The sequence below is a fragment of the Anopheles coluzzii genome, chromosome 3 (genome assembly GCF_943734685.1).
Source record: "Anopheles coluzzii chromosome 3, AcolN3, whole genome shotgun sequence".
NCBI classification, from domain to species: Eukaryota; Metazoa; Arthropoda; class Insecta; order Diptera; family Culicidae; genus Anopheles; species Anopheles coluzzii.
Genome location: NC_064671.1, coordinates 61644811 through 61669765, shown reverse-complemented (window position 1 = coordinate 61669765; position 24955 = coordinate 61644811). Strand labels below are relative to the sequence as shown.

Below are 24955 nucleotides of genomic sequence, written 5' to 3'. Positions count from 1 at the left end.
AACTTTTATGTATGTAAAAATATAAATCAAATGCTCATTTGCCACCTAAAGCTATCCACCTATCAATTAAATCTATCTGGATGTAATATCGCAGCAAAAAGTTGGAGAATGAAAACGATGTATTGCACAATTGCTTTTACAGTGGAGTTCGTTACTAGTATTAATCAGAGACAGGTTGCCCTCGTGACGATTGCCGGACTGCAGCATCTCCTTGTGGTTTCGAGCAGGAAGAAAGTGCGTGGTAGCTTCCTCAGCTGGTAGTCGCTCGTTGTTTATAGATCCACTAGATCGTATCATGCCACAATTATGAACGCGGATGCCTCTACAAGTTTTATCAGTATGCGATTAAACACTTTTGATCCATCCGGCAGCTTTGCCAGCCTGTCATCGATTATCTTCGGCAGGCTTTCCGAGCAAGTAGCCAATATATTCGTTTGCAGGTCGTTGATCTGCGTATTGCTATATTCAAGGTCTGTTTCGTTTTGCAGAATCTGCCTACGGAGCTTCTTGTGTTTGGCGCTCCCCTCCTGAAGCCTCGCACACTGCGCCTTAATCTGTTCGATGTGTTTAACCTTCTCGGCACGCTCGTTTTGCAGCTTGAACAGAGGCACCATTGCCTTGACTGTACTGAACATAACTTTATCTATCTGCCATACCCAGCAAGCTGCCTCAGCCCTACGCATCACCGCCTGGTCGTGAGTGTTACCTTCGGTTAGGTTGCGCCATTCAGCCAGTGTCGCAGCCAGCCGCCTACCCAGCTCAAAAGGTTCATTTATGTCGATGCGCTCTAGGTTGCCGGCGATCCGCTTCGCGTCCTCTTCTTTGAGCTTCGCTTGCTCACTCGCTATTCTCACACTCGGCCGGAATAGATCGGCCACCTCCGTCTCGAGCTGTTGCAACTTGTGCCAACACTCCTCAATCTTCTTCGAGCGCTTCTCACGTGCTAGCAGAGCAGCCAGCTTGCTATGCATTTCGTCTTTCGGCACACCTGCCTTGCCCTGCGGCTTCAACAACTGCTCGATGTCCTCTAGAAACCTGTCTGCCGATGTTACGCGTATCTCGTTTGCTTCCAGCTCTTGCATCTTTGCCTGCAACTGGAGCTGTAGCAAACGGTTCTCTTCCTGCAGTTGCTTATAGCTGGGGGACGTGCTACTTGTAAGTCCAGCATTCCCATGTTGCGGAGCCCCTAATTTCTTATCCTCGTCCTTCTTCAGCGACAGAATCTCCTCACGCATGTCATGTATGATGGCTTTCAGTTGCTTGATGCGGGCTTGTGGCGGATCCTGGTTGATAATCGGCTTATTCTTTATCGTGCGCACCTGGCTCGCATAACGCAGCGTGCTGTACGTATCGGACAGGTTGTAGTCGGTCGGTGAGACGCATGCAATCATAAGCGTGTACGAGTTTCCGCCCAGCGAGTCTTGCAGCAACCGGGTCAGCTTCGAGCTGCGGTACGGTATGTGCCCCTTGCTCGACCTGACGCTGCTGCCCAGCGCCGTGATCACATTCCCGAGCGCCAGCAGACACTTGTTAATTTCGACTCCTTCCTTGAACCTGCTGCCTGACGATTTCGTCTTTTTAGAGCGCTCCGAACCGGCTAGATCCACCATTCGGAACTTGGAGTGTGTCACCATGGTCGGATCGTCCTTGGCAGTGTGGTGCATCGTGAGCGTAAAGATCGCGTGGCTGCGAGTGGACACGTTGTTCATTGCGGGATTACGCGACGCTCGGCCGAACGAACCACGCGTCAAACAGTCTAATGCACACTGCTTGTCGTTCACCGGCACTTCGGTCAGCCCCTCGAGTATGATGTTCCCGCCGGCCGCTTCCCGTATATTGACCGGATGCCGCTCGATATCGATCGCATTTTCCGTGAGCAGATCGTACACTTGGTCTTGGTACACCTCGATGAATGAGCAGGTGATTCGCGTGTCGACGAGTGCAACCGCCGCCTCCGTGCCGTCCGCAATAAGGCAAAAGATCTCGTTGATTGCTCGCGGTATCACACCCACGTTGCTATCCATCTCGCCAATAAAGTCTGTTCCCATTGTGAACGTTTTGCCCGAGCTCCTCTGTCCGTACGAAAGGATTGTCGCGTTGTAGCCTGCGAACAGCTTGTGCAGCATTGGTGAAATAGCCTCTTCGTACACTTGGGACTGCAAAGCGCTGGGCGGGAAGACGTAGTTGTAGGCGAAAGGGTGCCACGGTGTGCGCCCGTTGCCCACAAGCAGATGCGGGAAGTTTGGGGTTGCTTGCTTTACCACGGTCTGGCAGCCGCGAGCTAGCTCAGACTGGGACATGGGTCGGATGCGCACCGCCACCTTCACACTTTCTTGACCAGGCATTGTTGCACTCGTCTTCGTTACCACGTGTAAGGGTAGCTTGCTTTTAATTAGTCGACGGACTATTGATAGATAGGCGTATAATTGTGGATCAGTTTAAACCAATGCGTTGGATGGCATTTAACAGAATACCGTAGAAGCTACACAACACGTGAATAAGCGTAGCACACGATTATTACAGGTGATCACAAATAACGAAGTCTCACCAAAGGCTCAAGAGACCTGTTGCACGTAAAATGTTGAACACGAGTGATGGTTGGTGTCGTGACATTGCCCCCTTTTATACGAAATTGCAGGCAATACACGAGCAATACAAGGCTACACGGGTAGCCATATTGTTTTTCTTTGCCCATTTCTCATACGGCAGGTATCTGATTGGCGTAAAAAATATAGTTTATCTGCCTAAACACACGGGCTTGTTTTTCTAAAAAATGTCACAACATTTGTTAACTTTTTTTTACCTGGATTTTTATATTTCTTTTTCCCAATAACCCTTTTGCAGGCAACCAGTCTAACGGGTAAAAAGCATTCTATGATACTTAGAACTTTCTGATGCATTAGCAAATTTCCAAACTTTTTAAAAGCTTCAAAAGCCAAAAAGACTTAACAAGCATCGCATTTAACAATAATCTAACATACAACCTAGTGTCTAATATTACGAGCAAGAAGGATTACAAGGAGTTATTAATGATTCGGGCCGATGGAATGTGAATATTTATTTAGTAACGCGAGATGGTATGTGCAGAGGTGCACGGAAACGGGGGCGACGACTAGGTACAGTATCGGACATAAAGATAGAACCCTGGTGTTTTCAACGCACCGTGCACTTGTTTTACCACGTTACTTGTGTTTGTGTTTGTGTATATATGTGTGTGTGTATGTGTGTATGTGTGAGTGAGTGTGTGTGTGTGTGTGTGTGTGTGTGTGTGTGTGTGTGTGTGTGTGTGTGTGTGTGTGTGTGTGTGTGTGTGTGTGTGTGTGTGTGTGTGTGTGTGTGTGTGTGTGTGTGTGTGTGTGTGTGTGTGTGTGTGTGTGTGTGTGTGTGTGTGTGTGTGTGTGTTTATGTGTGTGTGTGTGTGTGTGTGTGTGTGTGTGTGTGTGTGTGTGTGTGTAGTAGTAGTAGTAGAAAGAGAGTGTGCTTTTTAATGTGTATTTGCAAGTGCGCGGGTTTGTGTCTGAAAAACGTAGCTTGCTATGGTTTCATATTGCATGGAAAGTATTCTGATAATGTGTGTTATCATGTGAGACAGCGTGCGTTTGCACTTGGATAAAAGCTAAAGTTTGCATCGACAGCAGCGCTTATTCCTCGGAAGAAATGAAGGTGTGCTGGTTGATGAATGTGCATGCTCAGCGATGTGAAATGGACACGCGCACAACAGCAATGAACTCGGCATTCCCTTACAGGTGTTTCTCCAGTGCACGCCATAGAAATGCCTGCGTGCATCTCTGCGTTGAACGTTGTGTGCGCATGTTAAACTTTGTGCGTGCATTGAGCTGGCGCGCAGTTGTTCTTTTCAATGGGCGTTTTGTTTCATGAGCGCGGCAGTATTCGGTTCTCGATTTAAATGGGTAGACACTCACTCGCTTACTCATTGATAGTTTTTATCCATACGCTTTTTTTGCTGCTCTACAACGATGTAATTCATCACGTGTAGAAGCAGAACGCAGGCTGAGCACGGGATCAGCCGTGTCCAACTTTTTAACCAGCGCGTTCTTGACGGTCCAAGCAAGCAATGTTAGTAACAATGGGTAGAGGTAAACATTCTACCGATGATCAGCGCCATATAATAAAGCGAATGGCGGCTGCTGGCGCAAAACATTAAGCGCAAAACGATCGAGTTTGTAATGGAACGATCGCGCACTTTTGTCGCAAACGCGCTTCGGACATCCGAAATGTGTTTGGACAACCAAAACGCGCTTGGACAACTGAAACGCGCTTGGACAACCGAAACGCGCAAGTCAACCGGACGTCCTCAGAAGACCACGGCGAAAGAAGACCGTAAAGTTGTTAATAGATCGAAAAAACACTGATCGCGAGGGCGGTGGTTCTGCTTATTACATCAAAAACCTTACCCAAAACACAGAAAAACTACTAACAAATCTATACGAAACGACATACTTGTGAAACAAACACACACACCAATACACATTCAAACATACACACACACACACACATGAACACACACACACATGTTCACACACATACACACACATACACACACACACAAACACACAAACCACACATAAACCTGTCCCAACAGGTGCATGCTGCGTTGAAAACACCAGGGTTCTATCTTTATGTCCGATACTGTACATACAAATTTATGGAGGAAAGAAGAAGAAGAAAGAAGAAATATAGATATAAGTAAAAACCATAAAAACTTCGTAACAAAAATCGCTTGAGCATGTGAGAAGCGCAGTTCTTGTCTAACCATACCTGGCATCCAGCAACGAATTGCATTAGTTCGTAGTCATTTAAATGTATTCGCGATTCAATGCTGTCGTGCAACTGACAGCAACCGATGCCAAAAATGTCGTTAATGGCTTCGGGAGTGGTCGAACCACCGAACGTAGGTTACTTAACCTTAGGCGGCGACCCTACACACACCCGTTCACGTTTTATATTATTGTTTAGAATATAACTTTGATAAGTAAGGGCGGTCCTGTGGTACAGTCGTCAACTCGAACGACTCAATAACACGCCCGTAATGGGTTCAAGTCCGGAATTGACCCGTCACCCCGTAGAAAGGACTGGCTATCCGGCTAAGTGGTATTGAATAAAGTCTTCAAATTTGCAAAAAATCTATCTTGAGGCAAATTTGTTTTTAAAGTTAACCCTAAGACAACCACTAAAGTAATATTTCAGAAAGTTGCAATTTTATCCGGTAAAAACCACAAACCAACTATAATTATTCTAAACACAGAAAACACCAATATTCCACCAACAGAAATACCTGAGGCTTTAGCTAGATACTTTTATGATACATCTGCAACACATAATTTTCCATCTCATTTTGTAACCATAAATTCATCTCCGTCCAGACCCCTTCCACCCCCTTCCGACCAATATTACAATAGTCTTTTTTCTCTTAATGAGCTTGATTGGCCGCTTAATAAATGTCGTGGCATGTCTTCAGGCCCGGACAACATTGGTTATCCAATGCTTCAAAACCTTCCTTACCGGTCCAAAACAGTCCTTCTTCAGATTTACAATAATATTTGGCCTTCCGGGAACATACCGGATGACTAGAAATCCTGTTTCACAATTCCCATTCAAAAACCCAATAAATCACCACATGCAATAGATAGCTACCGCCCCTTTTCTCTCCTGAATTGCATTGGCAAAATTATGGAGCGAATGGTAAATACAAGACTGACTCAAGAATTAGAAGACCGGAACCTCCTTAGTACCAATAAACACGCCTTTAGAGGTGGGAAAGGTACTGAGACATATTTTGCCGAAATTAATGAACTTTTAGAAAACCACTACCCAAAGGCCACCACATTGTCTGTGTAATAATAGATTTATCAAAAGCTTTTGACAGAACCTGGCGACATACAATTCTTGAACAGCTACATTTGTGGAGTTTTGGAGGTCGCATTACAGCGTACCTTTAAAGCTTCCTTTCAAATCGCACATTCAAAGTATTAATTTGAACTCAATCTTCTGACCTGCATGTCCAAGAGATTGGTGTTCCCCAGGGTGCCATTCTCTCTCCCACTCGTTTCCTGATTCGTATAGAATCCCTCTTCCGCCCCATGCCCAGTAACATTACATGTTTCATGCATTCTGATGATATAGTTCTTGTCTCAGCATCCAACAATAGAACCGAATTACCTACAACTTCACAAGAAGGAGTCAATATAGTTCAAAAATGGTCACGTTGGACAGGTTACACAATTTCACACTCCAAATCCAAAATACTTCACATCTACATTAGCAAATATCATACACTAAAACCCATAACATACAATAACTCTTCTTCCTCTTCTTCTTCTTTTTGGCACAACAACCGTTGTCGGTCAAGACCTGCCTGTACCCACTAGTGAATTGAGTTTGGCTTTCAGTGACTAATTGTTACCATAGCAGAATAGTCAGTCCTACGTATGATGGCACGGTCTATTCGGAGATTGAATCCATGACGGGCATGTTGTTAAGTCGTCCGAGTTGACGACTGTACCATCAGACCAGCCCCATACAATAACTTAGCAATACCAAATACACGCACAGCCGATATCCTAGGAGTGACTTTTGATCGTCACTTAACATTTAAAGCACACAATACTCGGGAGAAGCAAAAAAGAGAAGCGAAGAACCGTATGAATCTTTTCAGAATGATTGGAACCGGTCAACATCGCGCCTTCCGCCAAACATAACTTCAAATCATCAAAAGCTGGCTGCTACCAAAACAACTCTACGGCATTGAAATAGTCTCCCGGCAACGGGAAAATTTCCAAAAACAAATTGCACCACTGTACCATCCGCTGTGCTACTGGGGCTTTCATCACGAGCCCCATAACATCACTTCTGTGTGAAAGCGGACTTCAACCCTTGGACCACATCATCACCGACAAGATAGTAGCAGCTGAAGGACGAATGATGGAGAAAAACATCAAGGCCGATGCCCTTATCCAAAGGGCAAACGCCGAATTCACCACACTAACAGGACAAATACTCCCCCCAGTCACCAAACTTATCCAAATCGGTAGTTGCCCCTGGTACTGCCGTCCGCCACAAATAGACTGGACCATAAAAAATCAGCTTCGGGCTGGTTTCAATAGTGTCATTGCTAACCGTCATTTTGCCGAACTCGTTCAGCAAAAATACCATAAACACCATCTCATATTCACAGACGGATCAATACAAAACGGTTCCTCTGGCTGTGGAATCTACTCCAGCATCGACAATATCGCCATGCGACTACCAGACGATACCATAATCTCCACCGCAGAAGCAATAGCCCTGGTTATTGCTGCTGATGTAGGTCTACACAGAGACAAACTTAACGTGATCTTCACCGACAGTGCAAGTGTTCTTCAAGCACTTGAATCTGGAACCGCCCGCGACCCGAACATCCAACAACTGCTCTGCAATATACCGAATTCACCCCAAGTAACATTCTGCTGGATTCCTAGTCACACAGGTATCCAGGGAAACGAAATAGCAAACCGACTAATCAATGCAGGACGTAATAACCCGGCCTGATGCCATAACACTCATCCACGCCGTGACTTCATCCGCCATAGCTAAACCATCGTCGCCAATAGCTGGAATGGTGAAATTGTTTGACTTTAAATATAGAATCAATCAACCAATTGGAAAAGGCGAATGAGCGCGGCATAATCATGGCGTTTTAGTGACATTCAATTTTCATTTCCTCGAAAACGCTCACCCAACATTCTGAAACTCAACAAGTGTTCCTCCATAGTCGATTTTCCTTAAACTCAATCTATGTATGATACTAATCGCAAATGCTGTTATGTATGTCAAGCACTTCTTTTTGTCAAGTCAATGAAGCCAGTGTCACTAAAATACACTCATTTAAACTTATGTGTCTCCGCGAAAGTAATGTTTTGTTTTCACAAAACATTAGATAAATATGGCCCAGTTATAGGCCTTCACAACAGAATCCCGAGCTTGCACTCAACTACTTTCCTCACTTTCCAAATACTTACATGAGGTCTCCCCCCCCCCCTCTCTCTGTCTCTCTCTCTCTCTCTCTGTCTCTCTCTCTTTCTCTCTCGCTCTCCCTCCCTCTCTCTCTCTCTCTCCCTCTCTCTCATAGCATTTTGTCGTGACATAGCCTAGTCAACAAAGATTCTTCAGGATCGCTTCCTGGTTGAAGCTTCCTATCCATGTCGACATCCGATGTCTAACGGATCTTGCCTTACCTAATTCACCCATCGAGCTCGCTGTGCTCGCCTGCGCCTCATGCCGGTCTGGGGATCGCCATCGAACACCTTCTTCGGGAAACTTGTGTCCTGAATCTTAATAAAATACCCCAGCTAACGTATCCTGCTGACTTTTACCGCTTACTTTTTTGGTTCGCTGCACAGCACAGCAAGGTCGTGGTAAATTCCCCTCATCCACACTCCAAACAAAAACACATCGGTAAAGATGGTCCGGAGGATGCATCGTACAATTACGCCCAGAGCGTTTGCACCATCCGCTCTTATAGCACAAGATAGTAGAACTCCTCCGCCACCTCGAGAATTTCCTATTAAACCAAATACACGGGTCCTATCACGGGTTAAGCATCCGGCAAACAGGTATTTCGTCTTCGTTGCATTGATTCTCAATCCAATACTTGTTGCTACACGTTTGAGTCGGGTGTACGCCTCAAACACCTTCGTGTTGTCCTGCCGATGATGTCGATGTCATCCAAAAAGCCAAGCAATTAGACAGACAGATGGCGTTGTCTGTCCGTCGCCATGCGTGTTGACACTAAACGTTCCACGTATGTAATGCGTCCCACCATTTGTAATTGTGTAATCTTGTAATCTTGTAATGTTCACGCATCGCTACAGCAGTACGACGACAATTAGTACACAACCATTTGTAAAATAAATTGAATTCAGAGATTAACACCCAGCAACGATTAGAAGCTTGATTTCTTTTGAATTTCTCTTTTCTCGCATCATCCAGTGTGCAAATCGCTTAAGGTCCTTAGCGGGTAGCCAAAGGTTGACACTTGCACACGTTCTTCGGTGTTCTGCGGTTCTGCGCTGTTATTTTTGGTTCCCTTCCTACCCTTTCCCCTGGGTTGATCAAGTGGCTTGCCCGCTGGTGGCCTTCGGTTTCCTCCTACCCTTTCAACAAGGTTACTCAGTGGTTTCCACCGATAGCCTTCTGGTACCCTTCCTTCCCCTCCCCAAACCAAAAATCGCGGAGTAGGCCGCTCGTTACTCGTAACACCCCCCTACAGTGATGTTGAATATCAAAAGTGAGAGTCCGTCACCTTACCTCAGACCTCTGTAAGATTCGAACGATTCCGACATCGACAAGTTCGAAATAGATACCATCTACGTCGATTGCACTCAAGCTCAAAGTGTTCTAAAGGTGTATACAACAATAACCTGTATTTTATTTTTTATTTTTTGTTTCTGGTGGAAAGCAAATATGAGCGCCAAAAACCATACGTGGTGTGTACGTGTACCTACAGTGGAGCGCCGTTTATCCGGGCTTCTCGGGACTTGACCTCGTCCGGATATGCGAATAACACGGATAATGAGTCAAATGATACATTTTATCACCTATTCCTGATTGATTTTTGGAAAATTATCTAATTTTTGATAAAAAGAACCCAGTTTTCATTAACTTGCTGTTTTTCCCATTAGAATATTTGAAATTTGCCTCGAATTATCGTGTCTTTTGTTATGACAATGTGCTCTTTTAACCGCTTTTTCAAATATCCTGATAACGCAATGTCACCTTTGTATGGAACTGTCATTCTTCAACAGCACGGATAAACGGACAGCCGGATAAAAGGTACCGGGATAAACGGCGCTCCATTGTATTTACTTTTTTTATTACTATGATGTAGTGCAATGTATTGTAACTGTCGGACCTACGTCAAGTGAATAACTTTACAACGTGACTGTCTTGTGCTTAGATCTGCTATAGATCGAGCTCTACCATACGCCGTTAGATCTCCCATACGCCCAAGAATTTGCACGATTGTTGTGATAACTAATAGTAAACGGATACCCGAATCATAAATTCATGAGTTGAAATTATAACCAAAAACTGACCAGAGTCGAGTTAGATCGGCAAGTATGTTTTGTACGCCTGCACTCTTAACATACCGACAGCCGCACCGCTCTCTCAGCAAACTCATTCAGTTCTGTAATTTTTACTGCGGTACAGGTTTTTACCCGGTCTAGTGAAGCCGGGTGGTTTGAAGGAAATCGTTATAACCGACCTATCAAAATACACGAGTATCGTAGCTTAATCAAGAATGCGTTACAAACAAGTTTCGATTCAAATAGCTCAATTTACTCTCGAACAGATAAGTGAATTTGATTAACTGAGAGGGCTTGGTTTGTTTTTCGTCATATACATCGTTTAACATCGCAATACGTATTTATTGACAATATGTGGCCAATGGACTGGTCTAAGTGTATTGACGAAAAAAATAGACTGAACAGTCTGTATTGTTTGAACAGAGTAAGTAAATTCATGTAGGCATACCCCTGCAAGGAATCCTAAAAGTGGCTGGCTACAAACGCCGCTTCCAAAAAGAACATTCTATCAATATCTACATGTTACTCGATACGCCACAGCCATATGTTTGCCAAACTTTTATTACGTCAACAACCGTCAGACATGTGCGTAAAATCTGAATGCTTTAATGTGTTCGGTATAAGTATGAGGCCAGATTCTAGCAACGCAACAGTTGTACAAAAGGAACGATGAAACAAGTGTTCTTTCTCGTGTTGTTGGGATTGCTCTATGATAATGCAGTGCAGGCCAACGATAACGAACTGATTGATGATATTAACATCCATGGCAAGACAAAAGGTGTAGCACCGTCTGGACGAATTGTCAACGGCGTCCCAGTTAGCATAGAAAATTACAAATTCGCCGTGAGTTTACGGATTGATGACCAATATTTCTGTGGAGAAAGCATCATCTCGGTTTCACACGTTTTGTCCGCGGCTCATTGTGTGTATCCATTCCTTAAGAATATTTCAAGGGTGAGTACAGGGCGCGTTTCTTTGATCATGACACAAATCAGATTTGATATGATATACAGGGTTTCCCGCGATTTATTGGTCAGTTCCCATGATTTTTTGGTGGGTTCCCATCAATTTTTGGTGGGTTCCCATAGATTTTTAGTTTTTTCCCATAATTTATTGGTATCTTCCGATTGGATATCAATACAATTGGACCAACAAATTCTGGGAGACGGCCAAAAAATCGTGGGAACGCACCAAAAAAATATGGGAACCCACCAAAAATTGCTGGGAACCAACCAATAAATCGTGGGAAACCCTGTATTGTACTACCAATGTTCCAGATGTCCGTCTATGGAGGTAGTACTTCACCGTTCTCTGGAGGTGTCTCAATTCCAGTGATCAGAGCAGTGAATCATCCTGACTTCAAGCCAAATCCTCCATCTGGATTACATGACTTTGACGTGGCCGCCTTGACTGTACCAACGAATGCTTTACGGGGTAGGCCAAATATGGCTCCAATAAGCATTCAAAACGTACAGGTCCCAGCCGGTACAAGGTGTTATGTTGTTGGATGGGGATGGACAGATTTCAGTTCACCGGTAATTCCTAGCGGATTACGCTTCGCCAACATGGTCACCGTGTCGCAGAATAGTTGTGCTTCAGTCTATTCTCAGCTCTCAAAACCGATTAGTTCAAAGTAAGCCTGCTCGTGGAACGGTTAAGAAACGGTTCTTACACTACGCATTTATTTTTTCAGCATGATTTGTGCTAAGGGAAGCCAAGGAGAAGATACATGTAGAGCTGACAGTGGTAGCTCGCTAGTGTGTGGTGGGCGACTGACTGGAATCAATTCGTTTACTAATTACGCTTGTAATAGCGTTATGCCAGCAGGTTATGCCAGACTTACTGATCCTTCCATAAGGAACTTCATTCGTGAACAAACTGGAGTTTTTATATTTGTGTATGTGTAATATTGATAAGACCACCGGAGTTTTCTTAGCAAGATGCTAATTATATGCAAAGGGTATACAGTGGAACCACGTGAAACCAAGTGGAACTACATCCACACAACTTGCTATTTGAATGGCCTTCGAAGTGCCATTAGCAACATAAATAAACTCTTAAAACTATGCAGTAGCTATCACTCTTACTTTGGATAACTGTTATGGAGGCGTTTTAGGGCGAAATACGTAAAGTTAGCCAACCTGCGCAAATAGTTCAACTCTCACTGGTTGGTTACTCAGCGAGCTAAGAGGCCACTCAGCACGATCGAAAGGACAATCGTCCCCTCTTGAAAAATAGGCGGCCGAGCGGGACGGTCACGCTAAAGCACTTAGATTTAATAAATTACTTATATGTTATCTTAATAAGTATAATGTCATTTGGCCAATCCCCCGCAATATCACAAAAATAACGAAATCAGAAGCGAAATCCGGACACCCATTGTTCAGCGAAATCGTGCATACTATGGGCTCGGAGGTTTTTTCCGGACATGAGCTTTCGACCGTCCGAGTGGAGGATGCAAACGTTCTAGGTGTGTTTGGAGCGACGCATCCTCCGGGCCATCATTGGTGGTGGTTTTGTGGGTTAAAGTAAGGCTCAGCCCTCTACGTTACATTGGAGAAGCGTTACGTCCCTTAAAATATTCCCAAGCAACATTTTTATTACAGTTTTGTCATCCAAGCGACCGACCAATGTACATTATTAGAATAAAAAACATTTTAAATTGCGATGAAAAAAAAGTTAATTGCTTTAAGATGAATCGATATCTAGGAGATTTAATTTTAAATAACAATTAAATAACAGTTTTCATATTTTTCATTGCTGCACTATGAATAATGAAAAAAAGTCTGAAAGAAGGAAGCTCATGAACACCCCAAAAGCTTTCAATTGGAGTAACATTGCCTATGATTAGAAAATAAAAAATATAAAAAATAATTATAATTAAATTATATATTTGAAATTTCCGGCCATTTCGAATAAAAATTACTTTAGATACAAGGGCTCTTTTTAAAAATTAGGTCAATGAAGTTAATGAATACTTGAAAGTATTTCATTATCCTACTTTATCAATAACTGGGTAAATAAATAAATAATCATATTTTATTATTTATTATTTATGTAAAAGATTGTTATAATTATAATTCTTGAAGTTGTTACAACTCTGATTGCTGTTAAAAATGATAGCCTAATAATAATATTAGTATATATTTATACTAATGAATTATCAATGAATTTATCTTTATTAGCGATTGCTGTACTTATTTATGTTTGTTCATATAAAAGAAAACAATATTAAGACATGATAATCTATTAATTTGCTCATCCACGGCGGTTAAAACAAACGTTCAAAAATGCTGCTTGGGTTTGTGATAAACAGGCGTTACGTGTAACGCTAGCGTAAGGCCGCAAATACACGACGCGCGTTTCCGCGCCCGCGGAAACGCGTATAACAATCCAGCCATAGAAATGAAATGTCATTCGAACGCGCTACCGCGGAAACGCAGACATGCTCAGCTGGATATCTCTGCGGAACTGTTATACGCGTTTGAACGCGCCCGCGGAAACGCGCGTCGTGTATTTGCGGCCTAACGTAGAGGGCTGAGCCTTACTTTTACCCTTACTTTTACCAAAAAAACATCAGGCTGGAAATAGACGATCCGAGATCATCGCGGTACCGCGAAAATCGCGTATGACTTGAGCTGTCAATTATGTTATAAAATCTGACAGATAGGCGAGATAATCCCGGTTCGTGTATAGAACCATCCGAGGTCTGGTGACGATTGAATGTGCCAAGAAGAAATATTTTTCTATCAATTTGCGAATCAAATTATTTATTTCACATAGTGTATGCAAAATAAAATACAAAACTCATTTCTCGACACGAGTTTTCACACAAATCCTCCAGAAAAAGTAAAAATAATCTGTTCGCGCTACCGCGAAAATCTCAGCAATACCGAAGTAGGGTATCTCTGCGAAACAGCAGGCGCGATTGGAGGCGCGGAAGATTTGACAGTTCAACTGTTCTACAACTGTTATAAACAAGGCGCGAATTTCGCGGTACCGCGACGATCTCGGTTCGTCTATTTCCAGCCTCATATTCCATTCAACCGAGCTACACGGGTAATCAGCGACTATGAAGGCTTATAATTGTTTAATGCGTTATGGAATATCGACGCAATATACTGAAGATAATTTAATATACTTATACAGTTTCTATACCTGTGTATAGATTGCTCGCTTATAACTCGCTATCGTTTTTACTACGCATGCGGCGAGGTTCTGACCGTTCCCTGAAATGAAATATTTGCTTAACCTTTTTCTTTACCGATGCTAATAAATGAGCAACAATCTATGCGATGTTCTAGGTGTAGTAGTACTATAGTACTGTAATTTCTCGTTATGTAAAATGATAATAATGCGTAATGCTGGTAGGTGTTCAATCAATATAACACCCCACGTGGAGGTACCGTTCGCGATCTGCGCCGGCTGTCCTGGAAACCTGCTTCTAGTTCGGTTCCTGTTGGAACATGACTCCACGGCTCGCATACAGTATCGGACAGAAAGATAGGGCATTGGTTTTTTAACGCACCGTGCACCCGTTGGGCCAAGTTTATGTGTGGTTTGTATGTGCTTGTGTTTGTGTGTGTGTATGTGTGTGTATGTGTGTTTGTGTGTGTGTGTGTATGTGTGTGTGGATGTATGTTTGAATGTGTATTGATGTGTGTGTTTGTTTCACAAGTAGGTCGTTTCGGATAGATTTGTAAGTAGTTTTTTTGTGTTTTGGGTTAGGTTTTTGGTGTGATAAGCAGGACCACCGCCCTCGCGATCAGTGTGTTTTCGATATATTAACAATGTTACGGTCTTCTTTCGCCGTGGTCTTCTGAGGACGTCCGGTTGACTTGCGCGTTTCGGTTGTCCAAGCGCGTTTCAGTTGTCTAAGCACGTTTCGGTTGTCCGAAGCGCGTTTGCCACAAAAGTGCGCGATCGTTCCATTACGAACTCGATCCTTTTGCGCTTAATGCCAGCAGCAGCCATTCGCTTTTACATATGGCGCTGATGATCGGTACAACGTTTACCTCGACCCATTGTTAGGGCTTGGTACTTGTTTCGACGCAGCGTATCGCAACGCATTGCGTGACGCACGCTGGTATCTGTTCGCTGCGTTCTGCATGGATATGTCAACACATTTTACTAAGAAAAACATCAACAAACAGCAATAATGCCTCTTATTTATAGGTTCTGATGTGATTATAATGTTAAATTACAACTGTAAAATCATTTCCAGTTCTGCTCAAAACAGTGCAAAGCATGTTTTCGCTTTTATATTGCATATTGCATACTGACCCACACACACCTGTTTTGAAGCAATTACGAAATTCCTTTCTCTATATTTATTTTGTTTTGTTAATCAAATTATTTACTAGTCCAATTACACACAAAACTGCGCTCGAAACAATTTAACGTGGAAAAATATCGATTTTCACTCGATATGGTTAAACCATTTTGACAGACGCATCACAACGTGCGTCGAAATAGAAATTTTTCTACTTTGGTCTTTTTGAAAACTGGTATACCATGACACTCACGAGCAAAATGAACTATGCTACAAAAATTCGATCGTTCCGCTTTGTATAGCGAAAAATCCGCCGAAGCGGATTTCGTCGAACGTACCATGCTCTGGCCGATAGTTTTACCATCGGCCTCAGCACAATTTTTCGATCGAAAAAATTCGATCGATCCGGCTGTCATTTTGGTGTCATTTGACACTCATTTCGCCGCCAAGGTGTTCATTTTACTGGTCTTTTTGAAAACTGGTATACCATGACACTCACGAGCAAAATGAACTATGCTACAAAAATTCGATCGTTCCGCTTTGTATGGCGAAAAATCCGCTGATTGAGCTGCGGAAATTTTCGAATATCAGAAAAATGCCATAAATCAAGGTTAATGGTTTTGAAAAATGTTATGTAAAAGCAAGTTGGTAATTGTTCTGGTTCTTTTTCAATATTTTGGGTGATAAAAAATCATTTAAATATTTTAAAAAATGGTTTGCCTACACTAAGTACTGAACTCGATGGGAATCGACTTCATGCAGGAGTATGAAAGAAATAGTTATACTGTCAGTTTTAGGTGAGCGCCTATCGAATTTTTTCGATCGAAAAATGGTGCTGAGGCCGCATGTCTTTTGAAGATACTGAAGGCCGCGGGGCCATGGGGTTTCTCAACGCTCATTTTCTCAAGCACTCATGAGTGCTTTTGAGAAACCTACGTTCTCAACGTTTGTCGCATCGGCACAAAATCGATTTGAGAATCTTTGAGAAAGTCCACGATGCAGCGATCGGAACGATAGGAGCGATAACTCCAATTCTAATTATGCTATTCGTTTATCGATAATCACTTTGGAAAATGTATTCAATGTTTATAATTTAAAAAGTAAAAAAATCCGATCAAAAACTTATTTTCTATTTAAAGCTCCTAATAAGGCTTGAATGGTTATATCATTTTCTCATAGTGAGAAAAATTGATGACGGCCACGAGGTTACGTCTGAGAACAAGTTTAGAGTGTTTGAGGAAATTAAATGAATGCTTGAGAATGTTTTCTCAGATTGAGAAAGTCCTGTGGCCCCGCGGCCTAACAGTCTTTAAAGTTGTTATACCTTTAAAACTTTTTGAAGACGCATATAAGACTGTCTGTTAAAACTAAAATTGGAGCCACATAGTTTTACCATGTCTTTTGAAGATGCTTCAAATTACCAGTATTTAAAGTTGTTAAAACCTTTCAAACGTTCACTAGACGCCCATAAGACTGTAAGCCTTAATTAACATGTAAACGTTTAAGACAGCACGTTTAAAGAATTGTTATTTAAGACATGTTATTAAATGCATACTAAGTCTTGGATAAAGGGAACATGGAACATACAGTATCGGACATAATGATAGGACCTTTTTTCAACGCACCATGCACCCGTTGGGCCAGGTTTATGTGTGGTTTGTATGTGTTTGTGTTTTTGTGTGTGTGTGCATGTGTGTTTATGTGTGTGTGTGCATGTGTGTGTGTGTGTGTATGTTTGAGTGTGTATTGGTGTGTGTTTGTTTCACAAGTATGTCGTTTCGAATGGATTTGTTAGTAGTTTTTGTTTTGTTTTTTTGGGTTAGGTTTTTGTTGTAATTGGCAGGACCACCGCCCTCGCGAGCAGTGATCCCTATTCAAAAATACAATAAGATCAATTTTTCACACACACACACACACACACACACACACACACACACACACACACACACACACACACACACACACACACACACACACACACACACACACACACACACACACACACACACACACACACACACACACACACACACACACACACACACACACACACACACACACACACACACACACACACACACACACACACACGCACACGCACGCACACACACACACACACACACAACCGCCACAATATACCACCGCTTCTAACTTTATTAGGTGACTGGATTCGTTTGGAGATGACACCAGACGAAAAAATAGAAGCAAAGCAGTATTTTTTTCAAAAAACTGGAATAAGAGATGTCGTTATGTGTGTCGATGGAACACACATACCCATCATGAAGCCACGCTTTAGACCAATGCCGTATCTTAACCGTAAAAAGTACTATAGTATCAACGCTATGATTGTAAGTATCCTTGGAATACATTAATGTGTATTAACTTTGCTGAACGTGTATGCATTCAAATCTTACAGGTGTGTGATCATAAATACCGCATTAGACCAGTTGATCCGAGATTTTGTGGATCTTCTCATGATTCGTACGTATGGAATTCCAGTCCTGTACGTGATCATTTTGAAAATATGCATGCCACTGGTGGAACCAATAAATTATTAGGTAACATTCAAATGAATTAAGGTTTATACAATGGGTTCATTAATGCTTTATTAACAACGTTTTTGTAGGTGATGCAGGATATCCAGCTGAGCCTTGGCTCGTAACGCCATATCGTGATCCTGAAGAAGGATCCATTGCCTGCGCCTAAACGTATGGTCCAAAACAGCCGAAGTCATACAAAATCATGAAAATGTCTGCGCCCTTGTGTTCCGGCGTCCTCGTGAAGTTTACCGAGCCGTACCGAACAGTTGTGTTCGATAAATATGTGTGCGTAACAGGTAGCAGCATTTGTACTGCTTACCTGCCGTATGCCGCTGTGATACCGAGCGAGACGCATAGACAACGCATCAAAAGGACATGTGTAGCCGTGAGGAAATTTTTCTGTGTCTCTTTTGCCTTGTCCTTTCCTTTAGATCCTGATGAGTGAAGCATGCATACCTTTCGGGTACGTTCGGGGTATTAGCTGTGTCCCAACTAACCAAACCGTGCTCTTTCGAAGTAAATTTGCTTCGATATAGCTTCGATAGAAGTTCTCTACCGAAGGTGTACCAACTTTGATAGGCAGTTCCTACCGAAGTTAAGCTCGGGTGTTTAGCCGAAATGTTACAAAAGAGAAAGAAAAAATTCTCTCGTTTGCTGCCGCGTTTCGCTCACACGCGCGCCCTGCCCCCTTTTATTTACGTACGTGTTTATAGCCCCTCCTCCTCCTCCTCCTCCTCCTCTCATCTATCTTCCTACCTTATGTGCAGTGGTTATGTGTTTTTAATTGAAATTGGAAGGAGAGATATTCGATTTATTTATTACGTGCGATTTAATCAGAGAATTGAAACATGGTACATGGTGGATCTACTGTTCATCACAAGCGGGCCTAACACTTTAACTATTTGTGAATTCGCGCGTGAGGACGTAAAAGGCGCAATAATAATGGAGCGGTTCTAACGTAAACAGACAAAATCGCTCAGCTGAAAATTTGATAGAGCGGAATAGCATTTCATTGGAATAGCATTGCTAGTATATCATCCGCGCACCCTATGAACCGTACTTTTCCAAATATCTTAAAAAGTACGCATTGTATGAAAAACCCGTCTTTACAAGATCGATTCAGAATTTCAAAACACATTTGGAAAAAGTTTTTTGCTAAAAGTGACTTTTGAAATTTTACTCAGATTAATGTTTATTCCTTTAAATTAATTCATAAATGGGGTAAGGGAAATAATTTATACTAATACTAATAGACCACGACTCCATTGCCTGAAATATTTAGTGCCTCAAAGTAGTATATCCTCTTTGCCAAGTGTTTGAGTTGAACTGATTCTTCGCAAAATGTGAAGAGAGAGTTCGGCCCCCCTTCAAATGCTTCGAGAGAGTGAAGCTCCTCCCCTTCCTCCATTCGTCATCCATCAATTTTTCTCCGCGCACTCACACATCTACACGCGCAGCTGTTCGCATGGCAACACGTGAGATGCGTGACATGCTTTCTCGCTCATCACGAAGGATTTGCTTCGAAAGAGCTCGGCTTGGTTGGTTGGGGTCCCTCTCATGTTAATGGGTAAGATAGAATCGTATGCCATCGGCTCTGCATTCGGGCGTGGGCAGGCCCGTGGACGCTGTCTGTTCGCACACATTGAGTTTAATTTTAACTGTAGGCACGTTTGCCATGCGGTTTGTCAGCACATAAAATGTTTGTTTATAAAGATCGGTTGTCACTTGACCATTCGCGATAATCCGGGCTGGTTATCTAACCGAACACCAGGTGGCGTTAGACAGGAGGATAACACCGACAACAGAAGATAAACAGCCCGCTGCGCAAATTCGAGCAGTTTCCAGCGCAGAAAATGCACCAAAATCTGCGCTGGCCAGCGCAGATTTGGCCTGGTCTCCCGCGCTGTTCTTCAGCGATTTCTGCGCTGGGTCGCGCAGTTCGGGCAGTTCGGACAGTTCGGACAGTTCGGGCGGCGGCGGAGCAAAAAAAAAAAAACGGTCAAAAAATTTAAAATAATTGGCGCCCATTTTTTCGTCCGCTTCTTCTCCCTCCCTCACCCTGCCTTGCCTTACTTGCGCTTCTGCCCGTGCCTTCCGCCGCCAGCTGATTGGCTGTTGCGGTGTATGCGTTGATACTCATATGTGCATTGCGGTTGTGTATTGTTATTGGTGGGTGTTAGCATTTATTAATTTGTGTGTGACCTTGAGACGCTGTGGGAGAAGCTGGATTGGGATTCAAAGTGTTATCGGTGTATTGATGGTTTATTTTATTTCGTGCCGCTGCTGATGAGACCATTCGATGCCCCTGCCAATTGAGGGTGAAGAAGCCTATTTAAAACAAGCGTAGGAGAACGTTTAACACTAATCTAATATTTTTTTATTTGAACATGTTTGATACTTCAACGACCTTCTAAGCATCATGTAGCACAATGTATAGTGGCAATAAAATATTTTTTTTAAACATGCCTAAATATGTCTCGAGTTTTCGGGTCACGACACACACACACACACACACAGCGCGGGGAAAGTGACCGTTCATTCTATCATGTCGCGATCCCTCCCCCCCCCCCCACCCCCCGTCCAGCGCTAGGGATGAGGATGCGCTACAAGATAGCTGAATCAGCCGTTCTACCGATGAGGTAGCCTGAATCGAACATGCGGGGGGGGGGGGGATTCTGGTGGGGGGTGCGTGCTTGCGTTCGCGCTTTCGTGGGTGCGTGCTTGCGTTCGCGCTTTCGCGGCACAATGGGCATTTGCCGGGATGAAATTCAAAAAATCAACTTTGTAATAGCGCAATTCCAAATAATAGGTTTTAATACTAAGGGTTAAACTAAGAAAAATACCAAATATGAGCTCTTTATCTGTTCTGGTTCTCTAGAAAACACCTCTCAAAGTCGAGATTTGTTAAAAAAAACGCAGAAAAATCTTCACTTTTTTGGAAAACTTTAAACCTTTGTAACTTTTTCAAATATGAACCGATTTTGATAAATTTAGACATTTTATAAAGGATATTTAGTCAGCTTTATAAACACATGAAAAATTTTGAGCTAAGTTAATTAAATGCAAAAATATACGATAATAACTGAAGAAACCTCCTGAAAATTTTCATAATTTTAATTTTTGACTTGATGCCATTATAAAAGTGGCGTAGAGTGGCGTTGTCTCATATATGTCACATCATAGTGTAATATATATACTATCAATCTGTGAAGAAATATTCTGCGAAAGTTTGCGAACGCGAATTTTATTGAAGTTTTTTCACATCAACTTTTTCTAAAAACAGACACATGCGTAACTAGGCGGCTCCATAGGTGCCTAGTGTAGCGTATTTCGTGTATTCTACAAAAATATATTCTACGTGCTTTTGATCAATTTTCATTTCAATTACGAAGCTGTGTATCTTAATTTCAGCTCATGTACTTATCTTATATGTAAATTTCTATTCTAACCTAACTTTATCATTAAATATAATGAAGCAAATCAGAACCAAATACCTTTTGGTCCTACTGCAGATTACAGAAGGATATAAGGAAAGTAATTCTTAAATTATACGCATAACAGGAAAACGTTATGAATGCAGTAGCATCTATTGGCGTTTTGGGAGAAGAAACTCCCAAAACTCATGACAAACTAAATATAAGGATAGAGGGGAGATGCTCCAAAGAATATTTTGCAAGAAAGAAAATGCATCCAGAAGGACATTTTGTATAATGAGCTGTATTTCTCTGATTCGTTAACCAGTTCAATATCAGTAGCTACACGCACTAAAACAAAGACAGGGTTTAACTTTACAAATGAAGTAAATACTTAGTTTGTAGCTATCGTGCAATTTTGATTTTTTCAGATAGTTGTAAAACCAAGAAGGATTTTTAGTTTTATTACCCCTTCTGAAGGCAGTACAGCACTTGGAAAGGTATTGGATAAATATTCAAAGACAAACAATATGTGCTGCTTTTCATTACGAATTTGGGAAGTACTTTATTTCAATGCACCTGCTCTATCTAATTATTTAAATGCCTTTATTCATGTCTTTAGAAAAGTGAACTAGACGTCAGGAGCTTGTAATAGCATCCACCTAAGTTGTGTATGTAAATTTTTAATATTTGTACTACCTGTGAGTAAAAGTGACGAGAATTAGCTACAATTGTCCTATACAAAGCAGAAAAAATTATTTTATTCAAAATTATTATGTTTTGTTTATATATTATTATTATTATTTATTTATTTAATCTTCATTATGGAACATTACAGTATATTTTAAAATGGTTTATACTATTAGCAACAAATAATACAAGAAAAAAAAACACACAAAATTAATAAAACTAAGCAAAAATCCCTTAAAACACTATTTTATGTAGCGCCACCTGGTGGTATGGATGCGAACTACAAATAAAATGTTATTTACTATCATAATACTCTACTACAAACGATAAAAACTAACAATTTCTGCAAAAATAATTTTATCCCGCAATTTGTTCTAAACTGCCCATTGTGCGCGGGTGCGTGCACGCGTACGTGCATGTGTGCGTGTGTGTATGCGTGCGTGCGTGCGTGCGTGCTCGCGTGCATGTGTGTGTGTATGCGTGCGTGCGTGTGTGTGTGCGTGCATGTGTGTGCGTGCATGTGTGTGTCTGTGTGTGTGTGTGTGTGTGTGTGTGTGTGTGTGTGTGTGAGTTTGCGCGCGCGTGTTTGTGTGTGTGCGTGCGTTTGGAAACCCCAAAACTATTTGATTCTGATGCGTAGATTTTCATCCGCTGCGCCTACAACGTCCATGCATTTTCGATCTCGCTACCTGAGAGACAACACAACAATTGGCATTGGCATTTTTGCGATCGGCTCAGCTGTTGCGGGTATTAAAAAACACGTGATCTAAGCAAACGTGCGTGTGATATATTGCACATTTATTTCTAATTCAGCTAGCGGACGCAAGTGGAAACAACATTTTGAATTGAATCCATACAAAAGAGGATTCTGGATTTGTTTATTATAGTGCGCGTATGGTGCTGCACCTGTCCGTCCAAAATTTGGTGGCTTGTTGGTTTGGAGTAGTTATCATGAGGCCGATTGACCGGCAATGCCTTGGAATGGGTTCGGATCGGTAGGATCATGTTTTAGTCGAGTGCATTCCGCGCATTTGTCGCGCCACAGCAGTAGACCCGGCAGCACCAAAGTCAAGACAAACTCTTACCCTGGTGTGGACTGCTATGCTAAGTTATTTTTATTATTATTATTATTATTATTATTATTATTATTATTATTATTATTATTGGCGTAATAGCCAACGCGATCATGCCGGCCTTTTCAAGTCTTGAGTAGCATGTAGCCGGATAGTCACCCCTTGCTACGGCGGACGGTTCATACGCGGTTAGAACCCATGACGGGCATGCAGATGTGCGGAATGATGGCGGTGCTGCGGGACTGCTCCTATCCAGCGTGCAACTTGCATACTGCCACACTGTCTCCTGCTCGATGCATACGCTGCAGGTAGGGGGAAGGATGCACCTCCACGATAAAAAAAACACCGTCATGAACCAGCGGTGGACCTAACGGTAGGCGGACTAGGCGGTCGCCGAAGATTTCTAGTTTGTAGCATGCCGTATGTCTACAAGTGGACAGATTATTAGCGACAAGGGCCCCGGGAAAGATGGTCGTTAGGGCTCCGTGGCTGGAGAACCATTTGCACCTCCCCTCCCCCCATGGCGACTACAATTTTAGGGACTGTGACCACTGATCATAGGGTTCCCATGGCCACCCCCCCTCCTCCCCCCCATCCGCTGGCAATTTAAGTATACTGTTCAATCTTCCAACAGCTCTGTGTCAGTACCCCCTCCTCAGGGGCCTCAATTCGTCTTTCCGCCTTTGATGAACACCTTCCTTTCTTTGACCGATGGATCATAACATTCCGGAAGAAATTACATTTGGCGACAGTTTTGCATACACACATGCGCAGGATGCTTAGCATATCTATGTAATCCACAACAGACGAAAGCAAAAGCTTAGTGTTAGAAACGTGTTAGAGCGAATTATGGTTCTGCGCGTTGCACAGCAAACCCTCCATCGTGCGCTAGCGATTCCGTAATCATTTTTATATTGCAGTGTTTGAACTCATTGCGCTTTTTTGGTTTGATTTGTGAAAATTTAACTTCATCGCCGCAATGTTTGTTAATGCCATTTTTAGGCGCCACAACAGCTCGCGAGCATTGACAACACGCGAGAATGAGATAGCGCTAGGGAGGGAAAGAGCACGGACGATGGCTGACAGCGATTGGCCGTCTGACGCACCAACACATTCAAACCTTCGACAGCGCGCTCAGGCGAGGGGAATGAGGCGGAACCAGGGACGGGCAGCTCGACGAGCTGCTCGACAAATTTGCCGTTGGAGAGAAAAAGAGGGCATGATAAAATTCTCAGAACGGCATAACGCCTTCCGTTGCTTTGCACAGCGGGTTCCGTTGCTTTGCACAGCGGGAGGGGGAGATAGAAACAAGGCGAGAGGGAAATGAAGTTACGTCCGATAGAGAGAGAGAGAGAGAGAGAGAAAGAGAGAAAGAATACGAGAAATTAGAAACTAGGTCACGGTCGAGAACAGTGGTCACCAAGGGTCATGCTATCTCGGTACGCATTCAAAAAGCAGTACGCAAACGATCAGCTGAGAGACCGGACTATTTTTAAACCGCGCCTACACCCGAAAACCATTATTCGCTTGTGAAATCGCCGTTACAAAAACCCCGAATAAAATTAATTGTTTTGTGAATTCTAAAGCTTGTTTAGTGAATTCTAAAGCAACATTAACATTAGACATACCAAAGGAAGGAACGTTGTCGAACGTACAATATGAATATTGAAAACACGCTTTAGATGTTTATTTGGTGCTAGCAATAGGCTTAACTATGATCCAAAAAAAGTGGAGATATTCTTAACATATGTTGTGCATTGCACAACATATGCATTCAGAACAACATTGAATGGCAACATGACATTGAAGAAATGTTAACAGCATTTAACAAATAAAATATCTTCAATTGGGATATTATAAGAAAACCTGTAGAGTATTCAAT

General features: G+C 42.5%; 1 protein-coding gene across 1 annotated transcript; it reads right to left on the bottom strand.

Moving 5' to 3' along the window:
* Nucleotides 1–293: 293 nt before the first annotated feature.
* LOC120956205 (chromosome-associated kinesin KIF4A-like) lies at nt 294–2603 on the bottom strand. Its single transcript, XM_049608953.1, has one exon. The coding sequence runs from the start codon at nt 2343–2345 to the stop codon at nt 294–296; it is 2052 nt and encodes a 683-aa protein (XP_049464910.1). The 5' UTR covers nt 2346–2603.
* Nucleotides 2604–24955: the final 22352 nt, after the last annotated feature.